Below are 27,699 nucleotides of genomic sequence, written 5' to 3' on the forward strand. Positions count from 1 at the left end.
TTTGGCAGAACACTGGTGAAAGCGATACAAACCCCCTCAAAATATAAAGAAGTGTCATTCAATTAGTTGTCAGTCGACATATTATCACAAATGTTAAGGAAATATTTCATAAAGGTTGAAACTGTTGCTTTAATGTTTCACAGTGATTTTTAAAAAGTTGAAATATATACTTTTACTTTTATGAAATCATGACGTGTTTTGTGGACACCGCGAAGTACAAATAAAGAAAAACTAACGAGATATGAAAGACGTGATTCAAAAACGACGCATGTCGTCACGTGACGTCGTGTTGTCAAGGAGAACTCTGCCATTGCTGAAACGGACAGTCCTTTGGACCAATGACAGCATCCCAACCGCAGTCCTACAACACGATTGGTCAGACCAGATGACGACATTTCCATCGTGTCTATATAACGCTATTTCACAGTCGCCGCTCAGAGCTGTACACAGTATGGCCGGCGATATTAGCTAGCACTCGCTAACGTTATTCTCTGCCAAAGGGAAGACGGTAACAAGAAAAATCATCACCTGGATTGTTTGACGGACTGTACATCTATAAATTATAATCTTATTGAAATTGGATTAATTAAGACAATACGTTATAGACGACGTTATTATTTTTTTGGTTGTGTGTCTGTTGTCTCATGATGGAAGATAACGGTGCACATTTCTTCGAGGGAACCGAGAAACTGTTAGAGTTGTGGTTCTCCCGGCAGGATGAGACCAAGGGAACCGGGGACCTGCGAACCATCCCAAGGTTTGTTTCATTGTGGAACTTCGTTTGTATCAGGTGTCCTTAGCTTTTACTGCTATTTAGGACGTCATTGTCACCCTGACTACATGCTCATTGTCATATGTTATGTTTTATTTTTTAAGTGAAATAAGATGCTCCTTATAGACTGTATTAGTTGTTTGTTCATTCATTCTAAATGAGGCAATACCGAAGGCGGACACCCGAGCCCACACAGGAATGAGCTTACTCCGCCAGTCAAAAATGGCCACCCCCCGACTGACCTGAGTCATACATTTTCTTAGTAGACGTACGATGACTTAACAAAACTGGATATTAAGTAGAAGCATATGATGCTTACGCATTTACGGTCTAGACTTAATCGCTTGGTTTCATTCAAATGGAAAACAAGCTGGAAGCGATCGAGTAAACGCTTATTAATTTGTAATTTAGGAATGATTTATGTTTGAGCGCTACTAATCCTCCCGTTATATAATTAAATTTATTTTTTATTCGTTTTTTTCCCCTCTTCCAGGGCCAATGTTGCAACAGTTAAAGCGTTATTTGTGCGTACACCTACTAAAAGCGTGAATGAACCTTAATAAGGCCTATGAGTGTCGAATATTAGTTGATTTGAATTGCATCATTTTGTGAAAATATAAATTTTAACCTTAATTTAGGCAAAACGGGTCATTTCATGGCCTCCCTGAAGAAAGGCTGAATGCTTTTTCCCCTACATGGAGCCACGTTGGTGTTAAGCATGTGGTCGGTCGTCACCACCGCGTGTCCGTTTGCTAGCTACCTGCCATGCTTTACGCCTTTATACTAAACTCACTAAAAATACTATGGCTTTGAAATAATGCCACGTTTGATGGTATGAGGAGGTTAAACTCGGTATTCACTGTGCTTAGGCTATAGAATGAGAGCTGGTAATTAAAAGGTCCAACTTCCTCAGTGGGCTAATAGCTTGCCTTGAGAATGTTCCAGTCACGTTTCCAGCCTTGCTTTCCTCCCTCTAGTGTATTAGAAGTTGTTTGTGCAAAGACCTGCTTGCTTAAGGGTGTACTACCACATAGCAAACACAGCCAGCTCATTAGCATTCTTCAGCATTTTGTCTCAAAAGAACAGACTATCCATTGTGTATCTGAAATTATAACCCAAAAAATACTTGAAGTGGAAGAGAGACATTAAATGTGTATGCTAGTGGACAGCCTTGTTTACTGAAGAGGGGGGTAAAAACTTTTAGGGGCCGTTTACATGGTGACTCTCCAAGAATACGAAAAATTTTAAATTGGCATTTATATGGTTCCGTCTCCATTCGAACAATGTCGCAATTCTGCGTGAAAACGATGTAGTATTCATGCCAGGCCGTAGGGGGCAGTGCAGATTTACAAGGTGATGGCCAATGATGCACTTTGACCCCAACAAGCTCCTCAGCCCGTTAGACAACATACCCGCCCTCTCTAAGCAATGGCATTTTTCTTTTGCTCCAAAAGGCACAAAAATGGAAATATTCAACATATTTATTATAAAAACAGTAAATTACAAACCGATGATCGGCCATTTGTTGTTTTTAAAGTTTAATAGCACCACTGCGCACGCCCAATGTGACGTGTGCGAGTGCTTATGTCATCGAAGCAAAATGGGGTTCCATTCATATGAATGCGCTGCGACCCCCCGAATTGAATCCAGTTTGGAGGCAGGATTCAGAAATTTGCATCGTTGCCTTTAGTCTTCGCCGACGCCATATGAACGCGAGGCCATTCCGCTACTTATTCATTGCGTCTTCGTGTTGCAGAGTCGCCATGTAAATTGCCTGTAAATTTTCTGATGTGTAAGACAGGTCGTCCCCGGGATACGAACCAGTTCCTTTCCTACGCTGGCAACGTAAGCTGAATTTTTACCTGACTGTGGCTGACAGCAGCTACAAACAACACTCAGGTGCTAGTTGCTATAAACATACGGCCACATAATACTACGGTAGATATCACATATATATAGAACTGGATGCGAAATAAGAGACGACAGTGGCGTTAGAACATGTATAGAGAACTAGATGTGAAACGACAGACTTGCTGGCGTTAGTAAACAGCATACAGCCGCCATCTTAAAGCAGTAGACTTCTCTGGAAGGCTCTGTTGTAATACTCCTAAATCGGCAAAATCTTGACGTGAATCCATCTTTAAGTGATGAAACAGTTTTAAAACTTTCACAGTCCAAGTAGACTGAAGCGAAATTATGGAATAATTTTAACTTTAACGGTTGATTCACAACATTAAAATAATTGAATGTAGTTTAAAGCTGCTGATAAAGAATGGGGACTTGAGTATTTTATTTACTGTTTTAAACTATTAAGTTGATACCGAAATAGTAGTTTGGTTTAGCCTTGGAGGATTGTTGAACAATTTTTTTATTGGCGGGAGGGGGGGCATCAATAATCAATTTATAATCGAATCGTAGCCTCTCTATCGTAATCGTAATTGAATCGTTAGGTGCCCCAAGAAGGACGTTTGTTCACCCTAGTTTATAACTAGCTGCTGATACAGCAATAACAAACCACACAAACGATTAGCATGTTTCATCAGCTAGCATCCGCACATTATCAAAAATATTCACATAAACTCACCCCATGTATTTGGCAACAATTGAAAATGCACAATAAACAGTACAAAAGGTGTTATATACTGGAGTTTCCTCTGGATGCTTTAAAAGCAACAAATGTGCGCACAAGCTTGCAGCTGTAATATTTCTTTGGGCACAAATGCGCTCTTCCTCGTGCGTGCACAAAACGGCAGAGGAGACTCCGGGGGCGTAAAGTCAAAATCACGTAAGGTGGGTATGTCGTAACCCGGGTACTACCTGAAATCAGTCTTTTTTTTTTTTTTTTTTTTTTTTTTTCTGTTGAACACTACATGAATAACTATCATCAAGCTTTAAAACGGTTTGCTTAATGTTTGGTTGTCAGTAGGACATTATTATTACAAACGAATTTAGGATTTTTTTTTTTTTTTTTTGTCTTCCTGGGGCCAAATTGTGGTTATAACTGGTCAGAGTGAAGAAAACGGTTCTTAAGCTAATCGTTTGTTTGTGTGGATTGTTAAGCTGTATCAGCAGCTAGTTATGAACGCAAATTTGAGTGCTTATTTTTGTTTCATTCTGCAAGTGTTGATGTCACAAGCTGGTGAATAAAGTCAGCAACACGTAGGTCTGACATTATCATTTCGGAGCTCGCTGTCTAGCTAGGACTTGGCGCCAACGTCTTGGCGAGGCAGTACAATGATGCGTAATTCATGTTTTTGCACAGTTATTTTGAGATTTAGGGGGTGTTCAGGGGTACTGAAAGGGTTAATTTCGAATTGCATGGAAATTCGGTCGCCATTGTAGGAACGGAACTCATTCATAACCCGGGGACTTCCTGTAGCCTATATTTGATATTTCAACAGAAACGGCAGGCATGGTCATCGGTAAAGTTGATCCGGGTCCACGTTTGTGTGTGTATTTGTGGGGATGACAAAATGGCTGCTGGGCGGGCTTAAAACTGACATAACAGTCGTCACACAATGGCTGCGCTCATAAGTGGTGTCATATTTTTACGTTTATTTTGTTCTTTATAGTAAGTATAGTATAGTATAGTAAGAAATTTGAAAATTTGCTTGAAATTTGCTTAAATATTTTACCCTCTTTCCACATGAACATCATTCATACTAGGTGTGATCTAACACTGAGCATTTCATCCACTGTTTTGAAAGACTTTGTTTAACATGAAAGTTAAAAGAATCCTACTTTGATTTTGAAACATACTCTATGAAATAGTAATGCATTTATAGGCTGTCACATCCTAAAGCTGTAGCTAGTGCCGCTACTCTGAAGCGCTCATCAGATGCCAGAAGAAATCCGTTGCTCAAAATGACACAATAATTACAGAGTTCCTGAGTTGGCAACGGTCCCATTATTCAACAATTATGAGTGAATGTGAAAGTAGGTGAGTACTTACGGTTTTCATAAAAATACATCCTCTCATTGTGATGTTTCTATTGTAATATTCCATATAAATGGTTCTTTATTAACAAATTGGGGTTTTCTTGTGGATTCTAGTTTCTGAATACTCAATGACTTACCTTAGTCACACGCATACACACACACTATGTGCCTTTGGGGTTGTTTGGTGAAGGAATAATGCCAGTAGGTCTAACTCCACCTGCGATTGGTTAAGTGAGGGTTTTCTTGACGCGCTCTTTGAGCGTTTTCATTTTGTAGGCGTGTGCTCAAAGGGACGTTACAAAGTTTGCCACTTTTTTACCTAAAACTTAACTGCAGCCTATATTTAGCTTGTGCATTGCGTGCATGCTTGTACGAGAACGAACATGAAGCAAAGCGCATTTGGCCAATCAAATCCCCACCAGATCATAAAAAACATCAGTAGAGGTGGTCCTCGGGTTACAAACGAGTTCTGTTCCTATGCTGGCGGCGTAACCCAAATGTTCGCATAAGTCTGAATTAACCCTTTAAAAATAAAAATAAAATAGCTACACCTAAAGTGTGTTGTTTAATGATGGCGGATACACTACCCTTTGGTGGCAGCGTTGGGTCTGGCTGGACTGTCGTCTTGTATTACTCAGGAGCAGACGCAAACATCTGACATGGATAAAGGGTAGAGGCGCTATGGTTTGGCCCACAAAAGGCTGTAAATTGTTTCAGCTTATATATGTTTGTATGCATTTGTAATTAAGTTTAGAGCTACAGTTTGTGGAGTTATGTGTAGCGATTTTCTATGAAAATTGTAAATACGTTAGCATTCCTAGCATTTAAGCTAGCGCAGGGGTCCCCAACCTTTTTTGCACCATGGACCGGTGTTATTTGGGTCTTTTTTTCACGGACCGGTGTTCTGACAAATTTTGCAACCCATCAAAAATTGCAACGATGCGGCTCTGCGCATGCGCGTAACGTTAAACATAGCCGCAAAATGCGCAAATGCAGCGATTCCAAAGTAAACACGACAAACTTTCTTGAAAGAAAGGAATATTAACTTACGTTTGATCATGGAAGGACTTGTAGAAAAGTTATCCTCAGATTCATCCTGCCATGTAAGCTTCACACAACAGCTGCACACCGCGCTCACCATTAACGACTTCGCCTTGTCGTTAAACATTAATTAAGAAGCCCGCTTCACAAAGATACGATGTTGGAAATTGTAGCAAGGTTTTCAACGCTGTTGTCGTGATGTCAGGATATTCCAGAATGACTTTAATCCAGAACCTCGGTAGAGTTGTTGTCTCAAATGTACGTTTAATAAGGTCGCCGTCATTTGCGATCTCGCTGTTTATTCACAAATGGGTCACGAATCCACTCCTTCGCAGTTCGTGGGTCTTCAAGGTTGTAGGCTCGTCAGGTGCCCTTTTCGCCGTAAAAATATCCTTTTTGCCGTAAAAATATTACCAAAGACGTCTGTTTTCCTGTTATCTTCGCTCGTGTGTGGGGGCTAATTATTTCAGGGAACAAATGCGCTGCGCCGCGGCCTAGCAATACGCTATTATCTAGGACAAGCGCACATAGATATATTATGTACACAAACAAGATGTACTGCTAGCAGTCCAATCAATGGACTTCTATGAAAACATTGTAATCTATCCCGTAGTATTATATCTAGAGTAGACAGAGATATTGGTGTGTTAAGCAGGGGCACGGTTAATTCGGCCAGAATGCGGTCGTTATTAAATTTTTTTTTTCTCTGCGGCCCGCAAATGCGCCACAGACTGGTACCGGTCCGCGGCCCGGCAGATGGGGACCCCTGAGCTAGCGGACTTTTGCTCGACAAATTAGGCTAATTTAATCTACTAAATTTATATATTGATCAGACTAGATGGACGTTTGAACACCAGTTGTTTTAATGTTAAAATGTGGGTTGTTTTGAACATAACAAGTGTGCATATGTGTGTTTTCCCAAATTGTCAAAAGTGAAGGAAGTGCTTTGTTGTATGTCAAGCTAAATAACTTCATTTAGTGAGGACAGAACACGTCATATAAGTGAAGTTAAAAATGAGATGCTGTGAGGTACAATAAGGTACTGTTTATGCGCCCAAAAAAACAGCTCGAGACAAAATGTTGGACAATTCTTAGGCGTCGTAAAGTTGAAATTGCGAAAAGTGGAGTTCATAGTGACTAGTGCTGTAATGAATAATCGATTAACTCGAGTAATTCGATTAGAAAAAAGCTTAATCAAATGTTGCTTTTCCCGGTATTTGTTTAATTATGGTTTGTTTTGAAAGTGTTTGCATTTTTATTGATTTGGGTGGATACACTGGTAGCAACAGTGAATATGACAACTCATTTAACATTGCAGTATCCAGCTGCTCCCTGTTAAGACCAACAGAAGCTAATTTTTTTATGCTTTTTTAATTTAGTTTATGGGTATATTTAGAGTTTTTTTTATGCAGGAACATTTATTTGAAAAATTAAAGAATGTTAAAAAAAAAAGAAAAGCTAGCATTTCCTAGCATTTAAGCAAGCAGACTTTTGCTCTGCGAGTTAGCCAATTGTTCTTTTGTTTTACTTAGATCATCTATTTTTATGTTTGAGGCTAAACTCAGATATTTTCATTTATTCTTAAACTGCAATTCTGCATTGTTTGAAGAAACACGCGGGAATTTTATTTTGTGTTCATATTTAATGGTCTTTTGAAAGTGTGATTTTACCAAGCCATTGTTTTAAATCTCCTAAAATTGATTCTGCAACGCATTAAATGTTCCTAATCCGATTACTCGAACTAACTGGTTGATAGATTATTTGACTACTAAAGTAATCAATAGCTGCAGCTCTTGTCCCAACCGGGGAGTATTTGTAGCACAGAGGTTGCGCTAGACTTTTTCGTTGTCTGTCATTTTGACTGACAGTGTCATAAAATCCGGTCATAATCTATTTTTACCCGTCACTTACATTTTTAAAATGATAATAATGACATATTCAATAGTATTTAGTTTTCATTCATTTTTAATTAATATTCTGTCCGAACAAGCTTAACAAGAGGCAAACAGACAGCGGAGTGCACCAATCAGCGACGGGCAGACGTGCCGTTAGCAAAGCGACGAGGGCAGGACAAGGGACTTGCGCGCAGAAGTAAACATACGAGGAGAACAGAGTTTATTCAACATGGCTAGCGCGAGACAGACTGTTGTCAATGTCTCGTGTCAATGTGTTTTAGCTCATTTAAAACTGAATTTACCGCGGATTGGAACAGATTCTCGGCTGTCTCGTTCGCCATCCGTGTTGTTGTAGAGACGACTTTCGGCGCGCAAGAGTGACGTTGCACGTCACGCAAATAAACAAATCTGAATTGTCGAATGATTTTGTACCTACTCGAGAGGCTGTGTCCCAGACTTTTCTCTCAGTGTTTGGAAAAATACAGGGAGACCAGTCTGGCCGTGCCAGGTAAACACTCAGTTGCCTTGACATTTTTCCGAGTAAGGCCAACGACGTCATGCATCAAGATAGACAATAGCTAATTAATATGCTCACTCGCCACCCTGCGGTCTGGGGTGTGAATTGTAACCTGTCAAAATGACGGATGGACTTCAGTTTTTTCCGTCACCGTTTTAAAAAACCGGTCAACGATGGAAAATATTCGGTTAACGCGACCCCTGTTGTAGCAAGTCTTAAATGTATTAGAAAAGTGTTTTTTTGCCAAGTGGAGGCTCTGTGAAACACCGCTGCTGTCGCGTAGACGTGCACAGGCGTGTCTTCGCCCAGAGTGGTCAACCTGAACCCTCTCTTTTGAAGGTAAGAAAACAGGTTTTTCGGGGCAGTCTCCATTAAAATGTCAAGGCTATGTGTGCTCATCTGGGCATTAGTGAAGCATGCATGGATTAAAAAAAGGTAACATTTTTTCTTATTAGTGCGATTCATAGTCCAGAAAATATAGTACTTCCCCTGTTCAGGTTTTGTTGAACTGTAGATTATCTTTTCCATTAAATGTTGGCAGTGGCCCGCAGGGTGCATTGTTCATAATCACCAATAATTAACATAAACCGTCATCCTATCACAAAGGTTGTTCTTTATCAACCTGATGAATAAAGACTGGTGTTAATTTACAGGCAGGAACAGATTAAAGGCTTGCTGTGCTACTGTGCATCAGGTCTGTGGGCAGTCGGCCAACTTCCAAATAAGTCCACAACGGCATCTTATAAACGTATATTGTGATAGTGCACTCACCTTGACCCCGCCTCCAGCTCTCTAAACCAGTTACTAGTACATTCACTCATGCTGATTTGATCAGGGGGTTTTCAAGAGGACAATTACATCTTTCAAAACGGTCTCTTGAATTTTTCCTGTTTGTGCCTTGCTTGTAGATTTGACGCCAGTGCAGTCTGGTTTTACAATAAAAATCTTTTTGTCTTTGTAACTTGTAGTATTTGGCCATCATATGCACTCCTTGCCAGGAGACCAATCATGGAGAAATGTGACCCGCACCGAAGTGCCACAAATAGCCCGGTGTACATTTCACACTGAAGTGGGAGTTAACCTTGGTCTTTCGACTGTCACTTTGTCACTATCATTTTGTGTATCAACTGTTTTAATGCAATAGAAAGTGCCGTGTATTTGCATTTGCCCTAAAGGAAATTATCCGACAGAAAAAGTCATTTTACAGTGTGCCGATCTTTGCTGAATGCCCTTTTGTGGATTCGTTGAAATCGTATACTCGAGGCAAATGGTGATTGGAAGGCTTTTTCTATGGTTTTGTTACGTAATTTAGTAAAGGACTATCAATGATAAAAGTGGCATGTTGCACAAATGGTTATACTGTGCATCTAGATCTATACCACCATGTAACCAATTGGTTTCTCTAGTGGTGATCTTTTATTGATGGCAAATGCATGCAGAAAGTCGAACAATTGTTGCTTTTAATCATCACAGCAGTAATTGCAAGTTTTGCTCTTTTTATAGTCAATCTTAGAATTTCAATCTAAAGAGGTTTCTTTTGTGTTTAAAATGTCCTGATTAAGCAGATAACAATAGTGCTGCAACGATTAAAATTTATTCACTCGAGAAGGGCTGCAGCTATCAAATTTATTTAGTAATTGAGTAGTCGACTGATAATTCTATCGATTAATCGAGTAATCGGATAAAACGTTTTTTTTAGGAAAAGAGCAATTATAAATATACATTAGAAAACAAGACATTTCACTATTGAACATTTTCAGACGATCAATATCTTTATTTTCGATGTACAATGTGGAAAACAACCAACAATTGCATCTCGGATGTCACTATATAAAAAGAACAACAAATTCACAGCTTTGACTCCAAAAAATTGTAGATCTTATTGAAGAAAAAAAAAAAAAAAACGAATTTCTTACCCAAAAATGTCATTACGTTTGACTTAAAGGTTGGGTGTTTTTCCCACGTGTTTCAATTGAATTTCCATTTGTGTCAAGCTATTTTTAAGCTTTAGTAAAGTTTTAAGTTAATGTAAACTCTCAGTCCTGATAGGATTTTGAGTTTCTGTAGTGTTCAAAATAAATGGATGATCCATGGTATACACATTAGGGACCAGTACTACTTGGTGTTTTATCCAGCAATGACTACTCTGCTAAAATTGACAGTTAACTTTATTATGTTTTTATTTTACACCCTCATCACTCTACAGCGCCATGTTTTTAAAGATTAAATAAAGCCTGAATGTAAGGCACGTTAGCCACACATCGACAGTAGTCATACTTAAAAAAAAACCTAGCCCTCCGCATAGCTAACGTTACGTGGGCAAGGGACAGTAACGTGTATCTTAATTATTAGCGCTGAGAAGTAGGGGTGTGACTAAATATCGAAATGGTGATATATCGTGATACTTCGTATTCCAAAAGGTTATCGATATGCTCCTGCCAAGAATCGAGACATCGTTTTAAAAAGGTGTCAATGTCTAAAAAAATAAAATAAAAATGAACCAACAAGTTGCTAAATCCATTTAGACTGGGAACATTTGTTCATTCAAAACCAGAGTATTCAGTCGTTCTGTCCGATTTTCAGGGCATTTACAGGTCACTTGCTGTTCATTTTACGGTATTTGCAGGTATTTTCCTGTTGAGTTTGAGTCACTGCCTATTGATTTGGGTGATTCCCAGGTCACTTCCAGTTCTGTAACTCAAAATAAACAAGAAGTGACCCATAAAATACCCCCAAATCAACAGGAACTGAAAATCAACAGGTAAATGACCTTAAATTGCCTAAAATTACCTCATTGCCTAGCACTGGCTGCAGCTGACGGCATAGGGTGGCAGTGAATGAACAAAGGTTCGTTCACTGCCATCCCTCCCACTTCAAACGGATTCAATGTCTACTAGTGATACTCATTCCAATTCACAACAGAAGCTTGTTTTTTCTGTTTATTAGTTGTTTGTAGAATATCCTAGAATTTCCTGACCAATATATCAATAATCGTGGTATCGCCACATCGTCAGATCATCGTTATCGTGAGCTTTGTATCGCATATCGAATCGTATCGTGAGGTACCAAGAGGTTCCCACTCCTACTGAGAAGTCTACTGCTTTAAGATGGTGTCTACTAACACTGCCGAGTCTGTCATTTCGCATCTAGTTCTATATACATGCGATAGCTATGAGACTTATCAGACCCTACCTGCGACCACCGTAGCATCATGCGGGCATAGTTGTTAGCAATGTTGACATCATTTGTAGCAGCTTTTGGCTGCAGTCAGATATTATTGCTGCTTCCTCTACGCACATGACGTCTGCGCTTTGTCCCGCATTAAAATTAGTCTGGGCAAAACGTTATGCTTAGAGCTGGCAAAATTAAACGAATCCTCGAGGCGAATGAAATTACCCAGATCAGTTTTTAAACTTGAGCTACTCGAGTGGCTCTAGTATTCGTTTCAGCTAGTATAAAGCTATTTTTAAGGTTTAGTTAAGTTTTAAGTTAGTCTACATTGTAAGTCCTGTTAGGATTGAGAGTTTTTGCAGTTTTCAAAATAAATGTATGATACCTGCTGTATTGGAGTACATTAGGCACCAGTGCTACTTGTTTTATCCAGCAATGACTACGGAGATAAAATTGACAGTTAGCTTTGTTTTTGACACCCTCAACATTTTACAGCGCTGTGTTTTTACAGATTAAAAAAACCTGTATGTAAGACACGTTAGCCACGCATCAACAGTAGTCATAATTAATAGAAACCTAGCCCTCCATTGGGCTGACATTATCCTAGCAAAGTACAGTAACGTTAATCTTATTAAATAGCACTGAGAAGTCTACTGCTTTAAGATGGCGGCTGTTTACTAACGCTGGTGAGTCTGTCATTTCACATCTACTTCCATATTCATGTGATATCTATGAGAGACATCAGACGCTACCACTGTAGCATTAGGCGGGCGTGGTTTGTAGCAGCTGTCGGCTGCAGTCAGGTATTATTGCTTCTTCGCCTACGCACGTGATGTCAGCGCGTTGTCCCGCATTAAAAGTAGTCCGGGCAAAACGTGATGCTTCGAGGTGGACAAAATTAAACCATTCCTCGAGGCAAATAAAATTACTCTGATCAATTTCTAAACTAGAGTTACTTGAGTACCTCGAGTATTCGTTCCAGCTCTACACTCGAATAATTCGATCGGTGGGGGAAAAAAGCTTCAAATCAAATTTTGCTGCTTTGAGGATTTGTCAGCGTTGTAATGGTTTGTTTTATAAAGTGTGTGCATTTCGTATTTTAATTTTGGTGGATACACTGCCCTCCCGTGGCAACAGTGAATGACATAACTCATCTCACATGGCTGGATCCAGCTGCTCCCTGTTAAGACCAACATAAGGTTGTAAGTTGTTTGAGCTAATGTGATTGTTTATGCATCCGTAATTTAGTTAGAGGTATATTTAGCAGTTTTTTTTGTGGGAATATAGGTTTGAACGATTGGTTGAGAGCATTGTTAAAAACCTTTGCATTGTATAGCATTTAGGCTATGCGGACTTTTGTATGAAAGTTAGCAGATTGTTCTTTAGTTCAGTTTAGTTTAGTTAGTACTTCGATACTCATGATTTTTTTTAATACCATTTGAGGCTAAAGTCAGGTGTTTTCAATTTTAAATAAAAGTGCAATTCTGCATAGTTTGATAAAACACTCTGGAATTTTATTTTGTATTCGTGTATGAGGCTCTTTTGAAAGTGCAATCTTAGCAAGCCTTTGTTCTAACCTCTTAAATTTTATTCTGTAACGCGTTAAAATGTTCCTAATCTGATTACTCGATTATTCTGATAGATTAATGAATCACTTGAGTAATAGATAGCTGCAGCCCTAAATCATAAGCAGTAGTTCCCAAATAACTGTAGGTTGCGACATCCATCTTACCTTTTCTGAATAAGGAAAAAAATTAACTGTGATGACCTCGGGTTATTGACGCCACTGTTTTCACAGGGACAGAGTTAATCTGATTACTTTTGCACTCCTTAGCCAGCCTAAACGGAAACACCCACTGAGGCATGTGAAAAGTCTCAGAATCAGATGATTTATGTAGGGATGGTGTCCTTTCCCGCCTCAGAGCATTTTGCTGAAATGACTGTGTTTAGTATGGTCTGTAAGGGGAATGAGTCCGGATGACACAACTAATAGCGCTGCATTGATTCTTGGTTTCACTATAGTGGTTTAATTGATCCTTTAAACACCAATGGAAACTGGAAATGTCAAATTCTTTCATCCACTCTTTATTTTGGGAAACACTAAACAGGTGTTAAATATTTAACATGACCTTAGATATTTCTGCACACACCTGCTTTTTATGGGACTGTGTGCTCACATTTGTTTCATCCTTAGGCTCTGATACACAAGAGTAGGAATCTGTACCCTGCGGTTTGTTTATTCTCCTGAAACTTTGGAAAATCATGAATACTAAATTTAGATTTTAATTAAAAATACTGTTGTAATTCCCATGCTTAGCGTAAACCGGTCTCCTTTCGCTCCAGATTTGCCACTTTTCAGGGCAGCTGGCATGTTTTCTGTCAGTGTTCGTGAAACCCATATATTGGTGGTACGTGAGCAATATGAACATATCTAAAGGTCGCTTTCAGCAATGCCTCATAAAGCTCCACCGTATTCAACTATGTATGTTGAAGTTTTTCCAAGTGAAACGCAACAGCTCGTTTGCTACTCCCAAATGGTTGCAAGAAATTTTGAGCATTTAAAAAAAAAAAAAAAAGTTCAAATAAACTATGACAGCTGGTTCCCTAAAAGTAAAGGTGCATAAATTGTTTGGTGCCGACCAATCAATCAAGGCTGATTTCATAAATCTTGGGGGCTCGGTTGATCACTAAAAATTGAACAGATCTTGTCCGCTGATGGTGTCTCAGCTATTAGCCTGTTTGCATTTGGTTGCAGAATTTCGTGGTTGTTAATACAAGTATATAATTTGAACATATAACTGCATTTTGGGGGTATTATCATACTTTCACAACCTCAACATGATATGTACACTTTCCTTTGTAAGTGAACTCAATCAGATAATACTAGTTATTTAGTGAATGCTCACATTTGGCAGACTACCAGCAATAAAAGGTATGAAGAAGCGAAAAAATAACTTCACCTGATGTGATTTAGTATTAATTTCCTCATACTTTGTGATTCTCTCTGTAAAGCAAAATACTACATTTAATTTTTAACAGGCTGGAGGCTTGTCAAGGCAACCCTGAAGTTGTTTATTTGTTCTTGTGCAAACTTACTGATGTCCTAAGAAATTACTTTTAAACCAATCCTGTTGAAATGAGGGAGCTACGTAGTATGGGCTAGTCTCTATTGATCTTCTGACCCTGATTTTTTTTTTTTTTTTTTTAATCGGGGCGGATAAAAGAATAGCCTGCAGTAGCAGATTTTTTTTTTTTTTTTTTAAGTAAAGGATGATGGCATTTTAGGCCAAATGTCAATTTTTCAATATTTTTGAGAGAACTACATGTAGAGTTAAAGAAGCAGTTTTCATTCACTGGCACTTGGAATATTAAAGGTGCATGCTTTTAAGATAAAAAAAAAAAAGAGATCTGCAGGTCAGCATTTCAAAAATTACCTATACCTATCCATATCGTATCCATAGACTTAAGGCCGAGTTATGCTTCTGTGTCAGACCTGCGCCGTCAAGGAAGACCCAATTTACGATCCTGCACTGGAGCCTGTCTGGCTCCTTCTGTGTTTTTTCCCCTGGCTTCGCGTCGCTTCAACGCGTGTGACGTGGTGGAAATGGACTATGATTGGTCCGCTCAGACTGTTGTTTCTGGTTCAGCGCGAAGTCACCGCCATTAACAAACATTGTTTTTCTACACGCAAAAATGGACCAAGCCGAGTAGAGTTTCAACAAAGGGCAAGTACTACAACTTCTTCAATGTCTCGTCAAGACATTATGAAGATTGCCAAATGGCAAGCAATTCATGGGAGGAGATTGCTGAAAATACGGGGCTGGAGGTCAGCCAGCGATTGAATAAAAAATGAACCACCGAGACAAGTACAGTATGTGAGTGTTCGGAATGGAATGGGCACACGAAGCGGTGACCAAGTTGGCCAAAAACTGACTGCTTTTCATCACTTTATGTCATATTTTTGGTTGGTGCACTTCAGCATTTATTGTGTACTAGGCATGTGCCGGTATGAGATTTTGACGGTACGATAACCGTGATCAAAAATACCGCGGTTTTATGGTATCACGGTATTGCAATTATAGCTCCAAAATGTGTTATTTTGAGAGGTATGGGTTTAAAAAAAAAAAAAAACTTTTTTCCGGGATTTTTTTATTTTTCTGAAAATATTTGCAAATTGGAACATGAATATTATGTTAAAATAAATAAATAAACAAAAAAAATATTTTAAATAAAATTAAAATAAATAGAACTTATAGACTACCCACAGCCACAGCTCAGGTTGCTCAAGACTGGAGCAAGAACTAAATTAATTGCTATAAAAAAGTAAAAACACTTCTAAATAAAATTGAAAAATATTGACTGTACTTTTTTTGAGGGGGCAAAAGCTCAAGTGAAGTTTTGCCATTTTCAGCCACTGTGTCAACTCTAGTCTACATGTCATGCCTTTGTGGTAAAAAGACGCAGAATTCATAAGTTAAAAATGGATAAGTTAGTTAAAATTTGAATGTTGTTATGTAAAGGTTTCATCTAAAAACACTTGGGAGTGAGACCTCTCCTTGTCCGGCGAGCGTACATTTGTGCTTAGGGCAAGATCATCTAACCTCAAAGATCGCAATTAGCGATCTTTGATGTTATCCCTTTTCCTTCATTCAAGCTTGTTTCTCAGTGGCCGTGAGATTTAAAACCTCGACTAAGTTGCTCTCCCAGCCAAGACTAGGCTAACATTCGTCTTTGTAAGTTTTTAGTTAATTTGTTTTAAAAGGAAAATGTGTGTTTTGTTTTTGGTGAACTTTTTCATGGATGACTTCCTCACATTCTGTTGTGTTTGTGCTAATGAAGCTACTCACACGTGTAAAATACTTTTGTACAACGTTTTAAAACTGTATATTTCAGTTACCATGATTTGAGACCTCCATAAATTCAAGAAAAGTACGCCTTTTGTTTGGAGTGTTTCTTTTTTGGTGTTTAGCAGAATAGCGTCACTGACACACACACATCAACAACCGGAGAGGGAGGGGTGAGCGCTGCCGCTCCAAGATACTTCTGGCTGCATCTTTGAGGCTTTTACAATAGCGAATACCGCACTACGGTATGACGGAAATTTTTTTTTTTTTGGTTTTGAAACCGTGACGTTTTCATACCTCGGTAAACCATGAAACCGGTAGCCGGTATATGCCTATTGTGTACATATCTTTGCTGCGAGTCTGTGACTTATTTACATGTCACACTTCAAGAATATGAAGAATAAAGCAGGTTTGGTGTCAAAAGAGTTGTTTTGATGTTTAATTTTCAACAACAGACAGTTCACACTCGATACATCATTACTGATTGGGTCTGCCTCTGTGCTTTAATGATAACGTCAGCATCAAGGCTTCCATAGCCGCCAGAAATCTGCTATGGCTTCCCACTGGCTGGTTGTAGGACACTACAAACAAATCGGACTGGAGGGCTTTGCAGACCTCGGACAAAACGCTGGACGCAGTGCTCGACGCCAGTTTAAAGCTAGCCGCCACAACTAGCTGGTTTCCACTCGAGGCTAGAACTTTCTATGCGGCATCAAAAGTCGAAACAGTCTTTGCGTCGCGTGCGCCTCAACATTTGTATGATCAACATTTATTCAATGTTGATGAGCTGAAGATCCCCATTCAAGCATTCCATCTTTCATTGTTTATTTTTTCCCCGTTAAACTAGACTAGAGTAAGTCAACAAGCATGCCCCAAATCCGTACAAACATAACGCCATATCCCTCTAGTGGCTTGGCGGTTAATTACAGAGCAACTCGTTCCCTCACCTCAGAACTATCGAATGCTCATTGACACCGTAGTCACTTCGCCGTCACCGCAAAGCAGGAGCATAACTCAGGCTTTAGTATCATAATCCCAGAAACATTAGTAAATACAGGTAGTCCCCGGGTTACGACGCACTAGATTTGCGCAATTTCGACTTTCCGACGCCGGCGTCTCGTCCGCCTTAGTCTCCTGTCATTTTTTTTTTTTTGGCGCATATACAGTACCATATTGTACCTCACCGTATCTTTTTACTTTATTTATATGCTGTGTTCTGTCTTCACGAAACGTGAAGTTATCTTTACAGAGAGCAAACAAGCCAACTGTGCTTTTTGAAGGTTTTTACTTCACTTTTAAGAATTTGTAAAGCTGTAACACACGTTCAAAACAACACATACAGGGTGACCCAAAAAAAAGTTTACACTCAGTTGACTGCTTGTTTAAAAGCCAGTGAAACATATCTAAATAGGTTGTCATGCTTAAGTGATTCATTAAGGTCACTCAATTCAACTGGTAATCTCTTGTCTCTACAATTCCTGTGCTTCTGCTGAAAATGAAGAAAACTTTAGCTGTACCTGAATTGCTGCGTGCCGGTCTGACACCTACTGAGATTGCAGCAAATCTGAGAATATCCAGATGTGCAGTCTACAAAGTTAAAAAGAAGCTGAAAGATACTGGAACAGCCTCACGAAAACCTGGGTCTGGAAGTGCCCGATCTGTGGGGACCAAAAAGTTGATTGACAAGGTGATATGTGGCCACCCAGAGTCCAGATCTCAATCCCCTGGATTATAGCATATGGGCAACTGTGGAGGACAGTGCCTGTAAGAAGCCACAAACTTCTGTGGCAGCCTTGGAGAGGTCCATTGTTAGATCTTGGGAAAAGATGACAGCATCCTATATAAAGAAGACCTGTCAAGCGTTCCGCAGGCGCCTGGAGGCTGTTGTGACACTTAAGGGAGGACACATTGAAAAATAGAGTGTACTGTACATGTTCTTTACAATAATGTATAATTTGTGATTAAATTCTAATTCTAAAATGAATAAACATGGCATTTAAGTTGTATTATGGCAGTGTAAACTTGTCACCCTGTATTTTAAAAATAAAACACTTGACACAAAACAATTGGTGTTCAAAGGTCCATCAGTCCGATCAATATGTAAATTTAGTAGATTACATAAGCCTAATTTGCCTAACAAAAGTCCGCTATTTTAAATACTACGAATCCTAACAAAAGTCCGTTAGCTTAAATACTAAGAATCCTAACGTATTTACAATTCTCATAGCAAATCGCCCACACATAACTCTACAAACTGTAGCTGTAAATTTAATTCTAAATGCATACATTTATTGGCTGAAACACCTTACAGCCTAATGTGGGCCAAACCAGAGTGCAGCTGTCCTATATCCAGTCAGACATCAGTCTGTTTCTCAGTCACATAAGACAACAGTCCAGCCTGACCCAACGCTGCCACCAGAGGGCAGTATATCCTCCATCATTAAACAAAATACTGTACAATACTTTTGGACTTTATGGAACTTTGGCTGTATGGATAGTTATGTTGGGGTACTGAAAGGGTTCATTCAGTCTTGCGCAGAAATTCGGGTTACGTCGCCAGCTTAGGAACGAAACTGGTTCTTAACCCAGGGAATACCTGTACAGGTAAAAATGAAATGGATTTAGACTATTTCATTTGAAATTAACCTTCAACACCTTGTCAATTTATCACTTCAAGATGGTTTGATAAAATAAATGTGCCACACACTATAGATTTGGGGATTTAAAAAAATGCAAGATATGCAGTGTTAACAGGGTTGTGTGACTCCTTTTTCATTATATTTTGTAGGCCTTGTACGAGTTTTAAAATTCCTTGAATTAGTTCTGAGTATGCAAGGTTTTTCTAGAGTTACTGTTGATGCGCTAAGCCAGTGTTCGAATAACCCTTATCTGCACAACCTTGCAACTTTGTGGTGCTCTGCAGCAAGTACCTTATTTCTGCCTTCACTTACTCACCTTAGGATGGTATATAGGATACCTATCTTAAGGATGAAACACTGTTTTACATGTAAAGGACCTGCCAAACGCTAAACTTTGCCCATGCTTGTGTTTCCTTTTTAGGTTTGAGTGGGACAAACTTTTGGAGAATGTGCACTGTCTGATCATAAGTGTGACAAAGACCGACAAACAGGAAGCTTATATACTCAGGTGAGATGTGGAGCAGTGCGTCTGCTGGGTTTGGCTATGATTAGAGGGCTTTCCAGGATTAGATTGGTCATTGGTTACAGTCGCTTGACATTGCCACTCCATGTACTTTCAGGTGACGTGACGTTGAGCCTTAGCCACTTTGACACTCAACAACCTTCGCCCTCTGAGGCTATGTCTACACTAGCATGGATAATGGCCTTAAATTTTTAGTTAGTTAGAGCATGTTTGCTACACTAATGTTGTACCTCTTCTCCGTAGATGTTGTTGCACGGGGTAGGTAGCCGTGTAATGTTATAAACTACGGCCTCGCAACTTAATATTGACTGGTGTCTTCGTACACAAACCCTAGCAAAAAGTATGGAATCACCAGTCTCGGACGAGCACTCACTCAGACATCTGGCTTTTATGACCGCTTGCAGTCTCTGATGCGTGACAAACAGTATTCATCAATTTGGTGCCAACTCTCTTTGATTGCAGTTGGCAGATCATCCTTGCAGGTTGGAGCCTTGCTGTGGACCTTTTTTTTTTCTTTCTAATTTCCACCACAGGTTTTCAAGTTGAGTTGGTTTCAGGTTGAGATCTAGGCTATTTGCAGGCCATGACTTTGACTTGATGAGTCTCAAAGGAATGCTTTAACAGTTTTAGCTCTGTGGCATGATGCTTTGTCATTTTGGTAAATGATTTCATTATCCCCAAACATATTTTCAATTGAAGGGTTAAGAAAGCTTTCTAAAATTTGAATGTAAACTTGTACATTTATTGAAATTTAACCACAGCCATCCCCCTAGTGCAGGGGTGGGCAAACTATTCCACAAAGGGCCGCAGTGGGTGCGGGTTTTTGTTGCAACCCATTAAGACAGTGCTTCTCAATTATTTTCTGTTACGCCCCCCCAAGGAAGACGTAAATGTTTCGCGCCCCCCCAACTCTCTGCCGCCACTGTAAATAGTATCATTCGTCTATATTACTATTATAAGTACGCCTCAGCCTAACATTGTGTCCTTTTTTTTCTATTAAAGAAAAAAAGTAACATAGATCAACTTATAATAAAGTATAACTTTTTTAACATTGTGTTGCTTGTAACAGAAAAGACTTAACGCGCATCAATTTGCCTGAAGTTAAAAAAAATAAAAAATAAAAAAAAAGTCACATCCAAACTGTAAAAATACACTCAAGGTACATTTTTGACCATTTGATACTGAAAAATAAAATGTAATAAAATCAGTAAATAATAACAAATTCAAATTGATTAGAAACATTTACTCTTCAGGACAACATGCCAAAACATTTGACCGAAAAAAAGACAAAACTGAATAGAAGGGGGGCAAAAGGTCTTTGGACAGAAGGAAAGGTTTTATTTTCGCTGATTCACCACAGTGCTCACTGGTTTACTGATATAACACTGACAAAGCAGGACGATTGTGACAATTGGCAATATTCGGCACGTTTTCGCTGAAAAACAATCAAGCGGCTTATCAATGAGATTGAGGTCTAATGTCTTTAAGTGGCATCTTAACTGATTTGGCTTCTCCGCTATAATCATTTTTAGACTCAGTAAACAGTGGTCTTTCCTCATTTCCCACTATATTAAAAGTCAAAGGCAAACGGCCCGAAAAAAGCGCATTCTCGGCGGCCGAGGGAGAACCGTAGGTGAGGGCGGTGGTCGTGACGATCCCAAGCCGAAAACGGCACTTCTCGGCCGGACACGTGAGAACCGAAGAAGACAGCGGGTCGCTGCGTGAGTCCAGCTCTGCATGAGTCTCTTCCGTGTGCTCTTGCTTACTTCAAAAATACTGCACGCACTTTGAAAATGAGAGCGCCACTGCCACCCACGGAGTGGATGTGCAAGTACACTTTATTCTAGTACGGCAAAAAAAAAAACAAAAAAAAAAGCATGTTCCCCGAGGTCACTCGCGCCCCCCCGGCATCGCTCTGCGCCCCCTGGGGGGGGCGCGCCCCACCATTTGAGAAGTACTGCATTAAGAGGACACCTTTTCACCAATCTGCTGTTTTACACGTGTAATCAGTCGATTGCAGTCAGGTGCTTCTCATTTCTGCTGAAACCTCATTGGTTAAACTAGCTGTGCTGGGTCAGTTGGAACAAAGACCAGGACCCACTGCGGCCCTCGAGGACCGGTTTGCCCACCCCTGCCCTAGTACCTTTGCCTGACATGCAGCCCCATATCATCAACGACTGAGGGAATTTTGATGTGTTTTTCAGGCAGTCATCTTTGTAAATCTCACTGGAACGGCATCATCACCTTGTCTAATGCAGATTCTTGACTCATCACTGAAAATAACTTTCATCCAGTCATTCACAGTCCATGATTGCCTCTCCTTAGCCCATCGCAGTCTTGTTCTTTTCTGTTTAAGTGCCAATGATGGTTTCCTTTTAGCTTTCCTGTGTGAAAATCCCATTTCCTTTAGGCGATTTTGCACAGTTCTGTCACATACTTGACTCCAGCTTCCTCCCATTTCTTCTTTTGTCTTGTTGTACATCTTCTGTTTTCAAAACATATGGCCTTTAGTTGTTTGTCATGACGTTTGAGTGTCGACCAGTACGCTTAACCTTAACAACCTTGCCATGCTGTTTATACTTGGTCCAGATTTTTGATACAGCTGACTGCGAACAGCCCACATATTTGGCAACCATACGTGTAGCGTTACCTTCTTCAAGAAGTTTGATGATCCTCTTCTTGGTCTCAACAGACATCTCTCTTTGGAGCCATGATTCTTGTGAATCCAATTGGTCCAGCAGCCCTCCAAGGTGTGATAACAAGACTGTTTTTAACTGCTGACTAACTAGCAGATCTAAGATGAGGCAGGGGCCCAATTAAGGAAAGAAAATTGACTGGGTGTGTCTGTATTTTCAACTCAAAATGGAGTGATTAAATCTTTTTTTTCCCCAGAATGGAGTGATTCTACATTTCTTTCCCTGCACTTTCTCTAAAAACAAACATTTACTGACCAGCACAATGTTTTTTATTCATTTTTTTTAGTGTTTCTGAATGCTAAAGAGTTGCACTTTTCAGCTAATTCATTATTTGTTCAAGCTTTTTATCCCAGTTTGTTCTACATAATAAAATGTCTGAGTGAGTGCTCGTCCGAGACTGGTAATTCCAAACTTTTTGCTAGGGGTTGTAGCAATCGAAGACAAAGGGAGTGACGTCGTGGTGTGCGTCGTCGCCATTTTTAGTGTTGCATGGTAAACAATGGAGGCAAACGATAAAGCCATGGCATTCCTGCTCCTCTTTTTTTCCACAGCCATTGTTTAGTTTATCCTCTAGTCTAGTAGTAATCTCGAAATTTCCCGCCAGTAAGTGATGTCTTTACACTTCAGAAGTAAAATGCGTGGACCACGATGTAACACATGAGGCTGCTCCTTTCTGCACAAATGCAGGCGTACCTTGCAGAAGCAGGGGTTAAACATGGTGTGGACAGGTACGGAAGTAGTGTGCAAAATAACGGAGAACGTTATCCCTCCTAGTGTAGATGTAGCCTGAGTGTCAATAAAGTTCATAGTCTTTTTTACATACCAAGAGTGATGACTTCCAGTTTTAGTTGGAAAACAAATTGGTTAACTCTTTCAGTGCCATTGACGATGATAGACATCAATCACAAGGCCTAACGTCACTAGTATATGTCCAATCCAAGAGAAGGAGGAAAAAGTTGAAGCGAAGATAGTCCAAGTCAACTTTCTCAGTTTTAATAATTCTCCTAATTCAACTAGGGCTGCAGCTATCAATTATTTTAGTAGTCGATTAATCCATCAACTAGTTATTTCAAATAATCGAGTTATCAGATTAGGAACATTTAATGTGATGCAGAAAAAATATTTTGGAGATGTTTAAAAGAAGGAAAAAAAAAAAAACTTGCCAAGATTACACTTCCAAAAAGAGCATTAAATGCGAATACAAAATAAATTTCCAGAGTTGCTTCAAACTATGCAGAATTGCACTTTCATTTAAAAATAAAAATATCTGAACTCAGTCTCAAACGGTATAGAAAAATAAATAAATAAATGAGGATCTAAATACACCAAAAGAACAATTGGCCAACTTGCATACCAAAAATCCGCAATCTTAAATGCTATAAAACGCTAAGGTTTTTTTTTTTTTAACAATGCTATTAACAAATCGTTCAAACACGTATTCCCATAAAAAAACTGCTAAATATACAGTGCCTTGCAAAAGTATTCGGCCCCCTTGAATCTTGCAACCTTTCGCCACATTTCAGGCTTCAAACATAAAGATATGAAATTTAATTTTTTTGTCAAGAATCAACAACAAGTGGGACACAATCGTGAAGTGGAACAACATTTATTGGATAATTTAAACTTTTTTAACAAATAAAAAACTGAAAAGTGGGGCGTGCAACATTATTCAGCCCCTTTACTTTCAGTGCAGCAAACTCACTCCAGAAGTTCAGTGACGATCTCTGAATGATCCAATGTTGTCCTAAATGACCGATGATGATAAATAGAATCCACCTGTGTGTAATGAAGTCTCCGTATAAATGCACCTGCTCTGTGATAGTCTCAGGGTTCTGTTTAAAGTGCAGAGAGCATTATGAAAACCAAGGAACACACCAGGCAGGTCCGAGATACTGTTGTGGAGAAGTTTAAAGCCGGATTTGGATACAAAAAGATTTCCCAAGCTTTAAACATCTCAAGGAGCACTGTGCAAGCCATCATATTGAAATGGAAGGAGCATCAGTCCACTGCAAATCTACCAAGACCCGGCCGTCCTTCCAAACTTTCTTCTCAAACAAGGAGAAAACTGATCAGAGATGCAGCCAAGAGGCCCATGATCACTCTGGATGAACTGCAGAGATCTACAGCTGAGGTGGGAGAGTCTGTCCATAGGACAACAATCAGTCGTACACTGCACAAATCTGGCCTTTATGGAAGAGTGGCAAGAAGAAAGCCATTTCTCAAAGATATCCATAGAAGGGCTCGTTTAAAATCTGCCACAAGCCACCTGGGAGACACACCAAACATGTGGAAGAAGGTGCTCTGGTCAGATGAAACCAAAATTGAACTTTTTGGCCACAATGCAAAACGATATGTTTGGCGTAAAAGCAACACAGCTCATCACCCTGAACACACCATCCCCACTGTCAAACATGGTGGTGGCAGCATCATGGTTTGGGCCTGCTTTTCTTCAGCAGGGACAGGGAAGATGGTTAAAATTGACGGGAAGATGGATGCAGCCAAATACAGGAACATTCTGGAAGAAAACCTGTTGGTATCTGCACAAGACCTGAGACTGGGACGGAGATTTATCTTCCAACAGGACAATGATCCAAAACATAAAGCCAGATCTACAATGGAATGGTTCAAAAATAAATGTATCCAGGTGTTAGAATGGCCAAGTCAAAGTCCAGACCTGAATCCAATCGAGAATCTGTGGAAAGAGCTGAAGACTGCTGTTCACAAACACTCTCCATCCAACCTCACTGAGCTCGAGCTGTTTTGCAAGGAAGAATGGGCAAGAATGTCAGTCTCTCGATGTGCAAAACTGATAGAAACATACCCCAAGCGACTTGCAGCTGTAATTGGAGCAAAAGGTGGCGCGACAAAGTATTAACGCAAGGGGGCCGAATAATATTGCACGCCCCACTTTTCAGTTTTTTTATTTGTTAAAAAAGTTTAAATTATCCAATAAATTTTGTTCCACTTCACGATTGTGTCCCACTTGTTGTTGATTCTTGACAAAAAAATTAAAATTTTATATCTTTATGTTTGAAGCCTGAAATGTGGCGAAAGGTTGCAAGGTTCAAGGGGGCCGAATACTTTTGCAAGGCACTGTACCTATAAGCTAAATTACGAATGCATAAAAAGACGTATTCGGTCAAACAAAAACTTGCCTTAAGTTGGTCTTAACAGGGAGCATCTGTATTCAGCCATGGTAAATGAGTTATGACATTCACTGTTGCCACGAGAGGGCAGTGTATCCACCCAAATCAATAAAACAAAATGCAAACACTTTGAAAACACACCATGACAAGGCCACTTTAATTAAACAAATACTAAAGGCAAAATTTGATTTGAAGCTTTTTTCTAACCGAATTACTCGAGTTAATCGATTAATCGTTGCAGCACTAAAATCAACAGATGATCATGACGCACAATTCAGGAGTAAAAAGAAAGCAATAAACACTTAAGCTGGGCCTCGGTTCTCGAATACACCGTGATGCATTCGAGGAGATTCGCTCCCGACCCTTGACACACACTTTTATTATGTTTATGCCTATGCTTTTATTAAGCATATGCAAATAGTCAGGCTTGTGTGAGCCCACAAATTAACCCCGTAAAGGCTCTTTGTCACTCATGTTCAGTAGAAATCCCCAGTGCAGCTGTGTATCATCCACTACAACTTAGCATTATAAATGTCTTTGTTGCAGGAAGAAGCTAAGAAGCTCCCATTGGTTTCTTTATCAACAATTGCGGTAGCAGGTCACCACAACCTAGAAAATATGCCAAGCAATGTGAAAATGAATAAACACTGCACTAAACAAAGTTGTACTTCTCTACAAAATATTTTTAAAATGTTTTTTATGTGGCATAAAGAACAGCTACTGCAACCATTGAACTGAAACTTCTATTAAGTTGATACGCATCTGCTGTTAAATGGTTCTAAAGATAATCTGGAATTGTAATGTATGACTTGTGCGCTTTGGCAATCTAATTATAAAGTATCCTTTTGTCTCGTCTTTTTCCTCCATTCAGTGAGAGTAGCATGTTTGTCTCCAAGAGACGTTTCATTTTGAAAACATGTGGAACCACCCTCTTACTGCAAGCACTGGTGCCTCTGCTGGAACTCGCCAGGGAGTACTGCGGTTTTGATGCCATCGAGGTGATCCTCTTATCATTTAAAATCCTTTCAGCGCTGGCACTCGCTATCATTTTCGCTGATCTAACCCTGCGGAGACTTGAAGCCAGTCAGTGTTTTTGTTAATCGGCAAACCCACATCCAACTCCTGTTATCTTGTTTTGTAGAATTTCTTCTACTCCCGCAAGAATTTCATGAAACCAACCCATCAAGAGTTCCCTCATCGAAACTTCCAAGAGGAAGTAGACTTTCTCAGCCAGATTTTCCCAAGTATGTAATAAAAGTGTTGCCGGCTGCAAAAGTAGCCCTATAGAATGTAGCCTATGGATTTTTCGAGACCAGCTCCTGTTATATATTCCTGACACTTGTAGTCGTAAGTTTTCTGCATGAGTGAGAAATCAAGACTGTTTTTTTTTCTCCTTAATGAAATGATGTCGACACACAAATCAGTAGCTAATAGAAAGCAATAATACCAATGATAACTGAAATGGGCGGCACACTGTCAGAGTGGTTGGCACATCCGCCTTACAGTTCTGAGATCAAGGGTTCAATCCCAGACTCCGGCCTTCTTTTGTGGAATTTGCATGTTCTCTGTGTGGGTTTTCTCGGAGAATTCCGATTCGATTCTTTTTGTAGGCAGGGTAAAAAAAAAAAAAAGCATAGTTTATATGCATAGTTTATATTAATGTCTTAACTTCTTGATGATTTTTTTTTTAGGGCTGCAGCTATCTAATATTTTAGTAATCGAGTAATCGACTGAAAATTCTATCGATTAATCGAGTAATCGGATATACCTTTTTTTTTTGGTAAAGAGCAATTATAAATATATATGAGAAAAAAGACATTTAATCCAATATTGAACCATTTTCAGTCAATGTCTTTATTTTCGATGTACATTGTTGAAAACAGCCAACAATTGCATCTCAGATGTGTCTAGAAAAAATTCACTGCTTTCACTCCAAAAACTTCGAGATATTATAAAAATAATTAAAAAAAAAACATTTCTTACCTAAAAATGTAATTACGCATGATAACACACACCACTTGAAAGCTACGTGTTTTTCCCACGTGTTTCAATTGAATTTCCATTTGTGTCAAGCTATTTTTAAGTTCTAGTTAAGTTTTAAAGCTGTAGTGTGAACTAATTTCTTCACATGCCAAATAGGGTCACAAGTAAAGTAATTAAACATTGTCCACCAAATAAAGCATGAAAAAATAATTTATATGTTGTATATTTGACAAAATAATCGCGTTTCCGCTGTTGGAGTTGGAGGAAGAAGAGGAGTTTGGAATTTTATGTTGGATCTAACATGATTAGCCAGACGCTAATCAGAATGCAAACAATGTACCTAGACTACCTGACATGGAATGGATACAAGACCCATCGAGATTACAACATTGGTAAGATATAGGCTGTTATTATTTTTATGATTTGAAGATGCAGGCATTTGCACATAATGTTATGTTTTTGTCTATCTGATGACATTGTTAAAAAAAATAATAATCAGACTTCATGTTCATTTTGGCAGATCCGGCAGCTCT

The 27,699-nt window shown here is 39.3% G+C and overlaps 1 protein-coding gene across 1 annotated transcript in view; it reads left to right on the forward strand.

The window, feature by feature from the left end:
- The first annotated feature begins 441 nt into the window (after positions 1-441).
- Positions 442-27,699, forward strand: part of amd1 (adenosylmethionine decarboxylase 1) — a 46,594-nt gene continuing 19,336 nt past the window's right edge. The window contains exons 1-4 of the mRNA XM_057822715.1: positions 442-757; positions 19,240-19,326; positions 26,055-26,181; positions 26,325-26,427. Of these exons, the coding sequence (XP_057678698.1) occupies positions 645-757; positions 19,240-19,326; positions 26,055-26,181; positions 26,325-26,427 (430 nt within the window). The 5' untranslated portion in view covers positions 442-644. The remainder of the gene's footprint in view (positions 758-19,239; positions 19,327-26,054; positions 26,182-26,324; positions 26,428-27,699) is intronic.

The sequence above is a fragment of the Corythoichthys intestinalis genome, chromosome 19 (genome assembly GCF_030265065.1).
Source record: "Corythoichthys intestinalis isolate RoL2023-P3 chromosome 19, ASM3026506v1, whole genome shotgun sequence".
Taxonomy (NCBI): Eukaryota; Metazoa; Chordata; class Actinopteri; order Syngnathiformes; family Syngnathidae; genus Corythoichthys; species Corythoichthys intestinalis.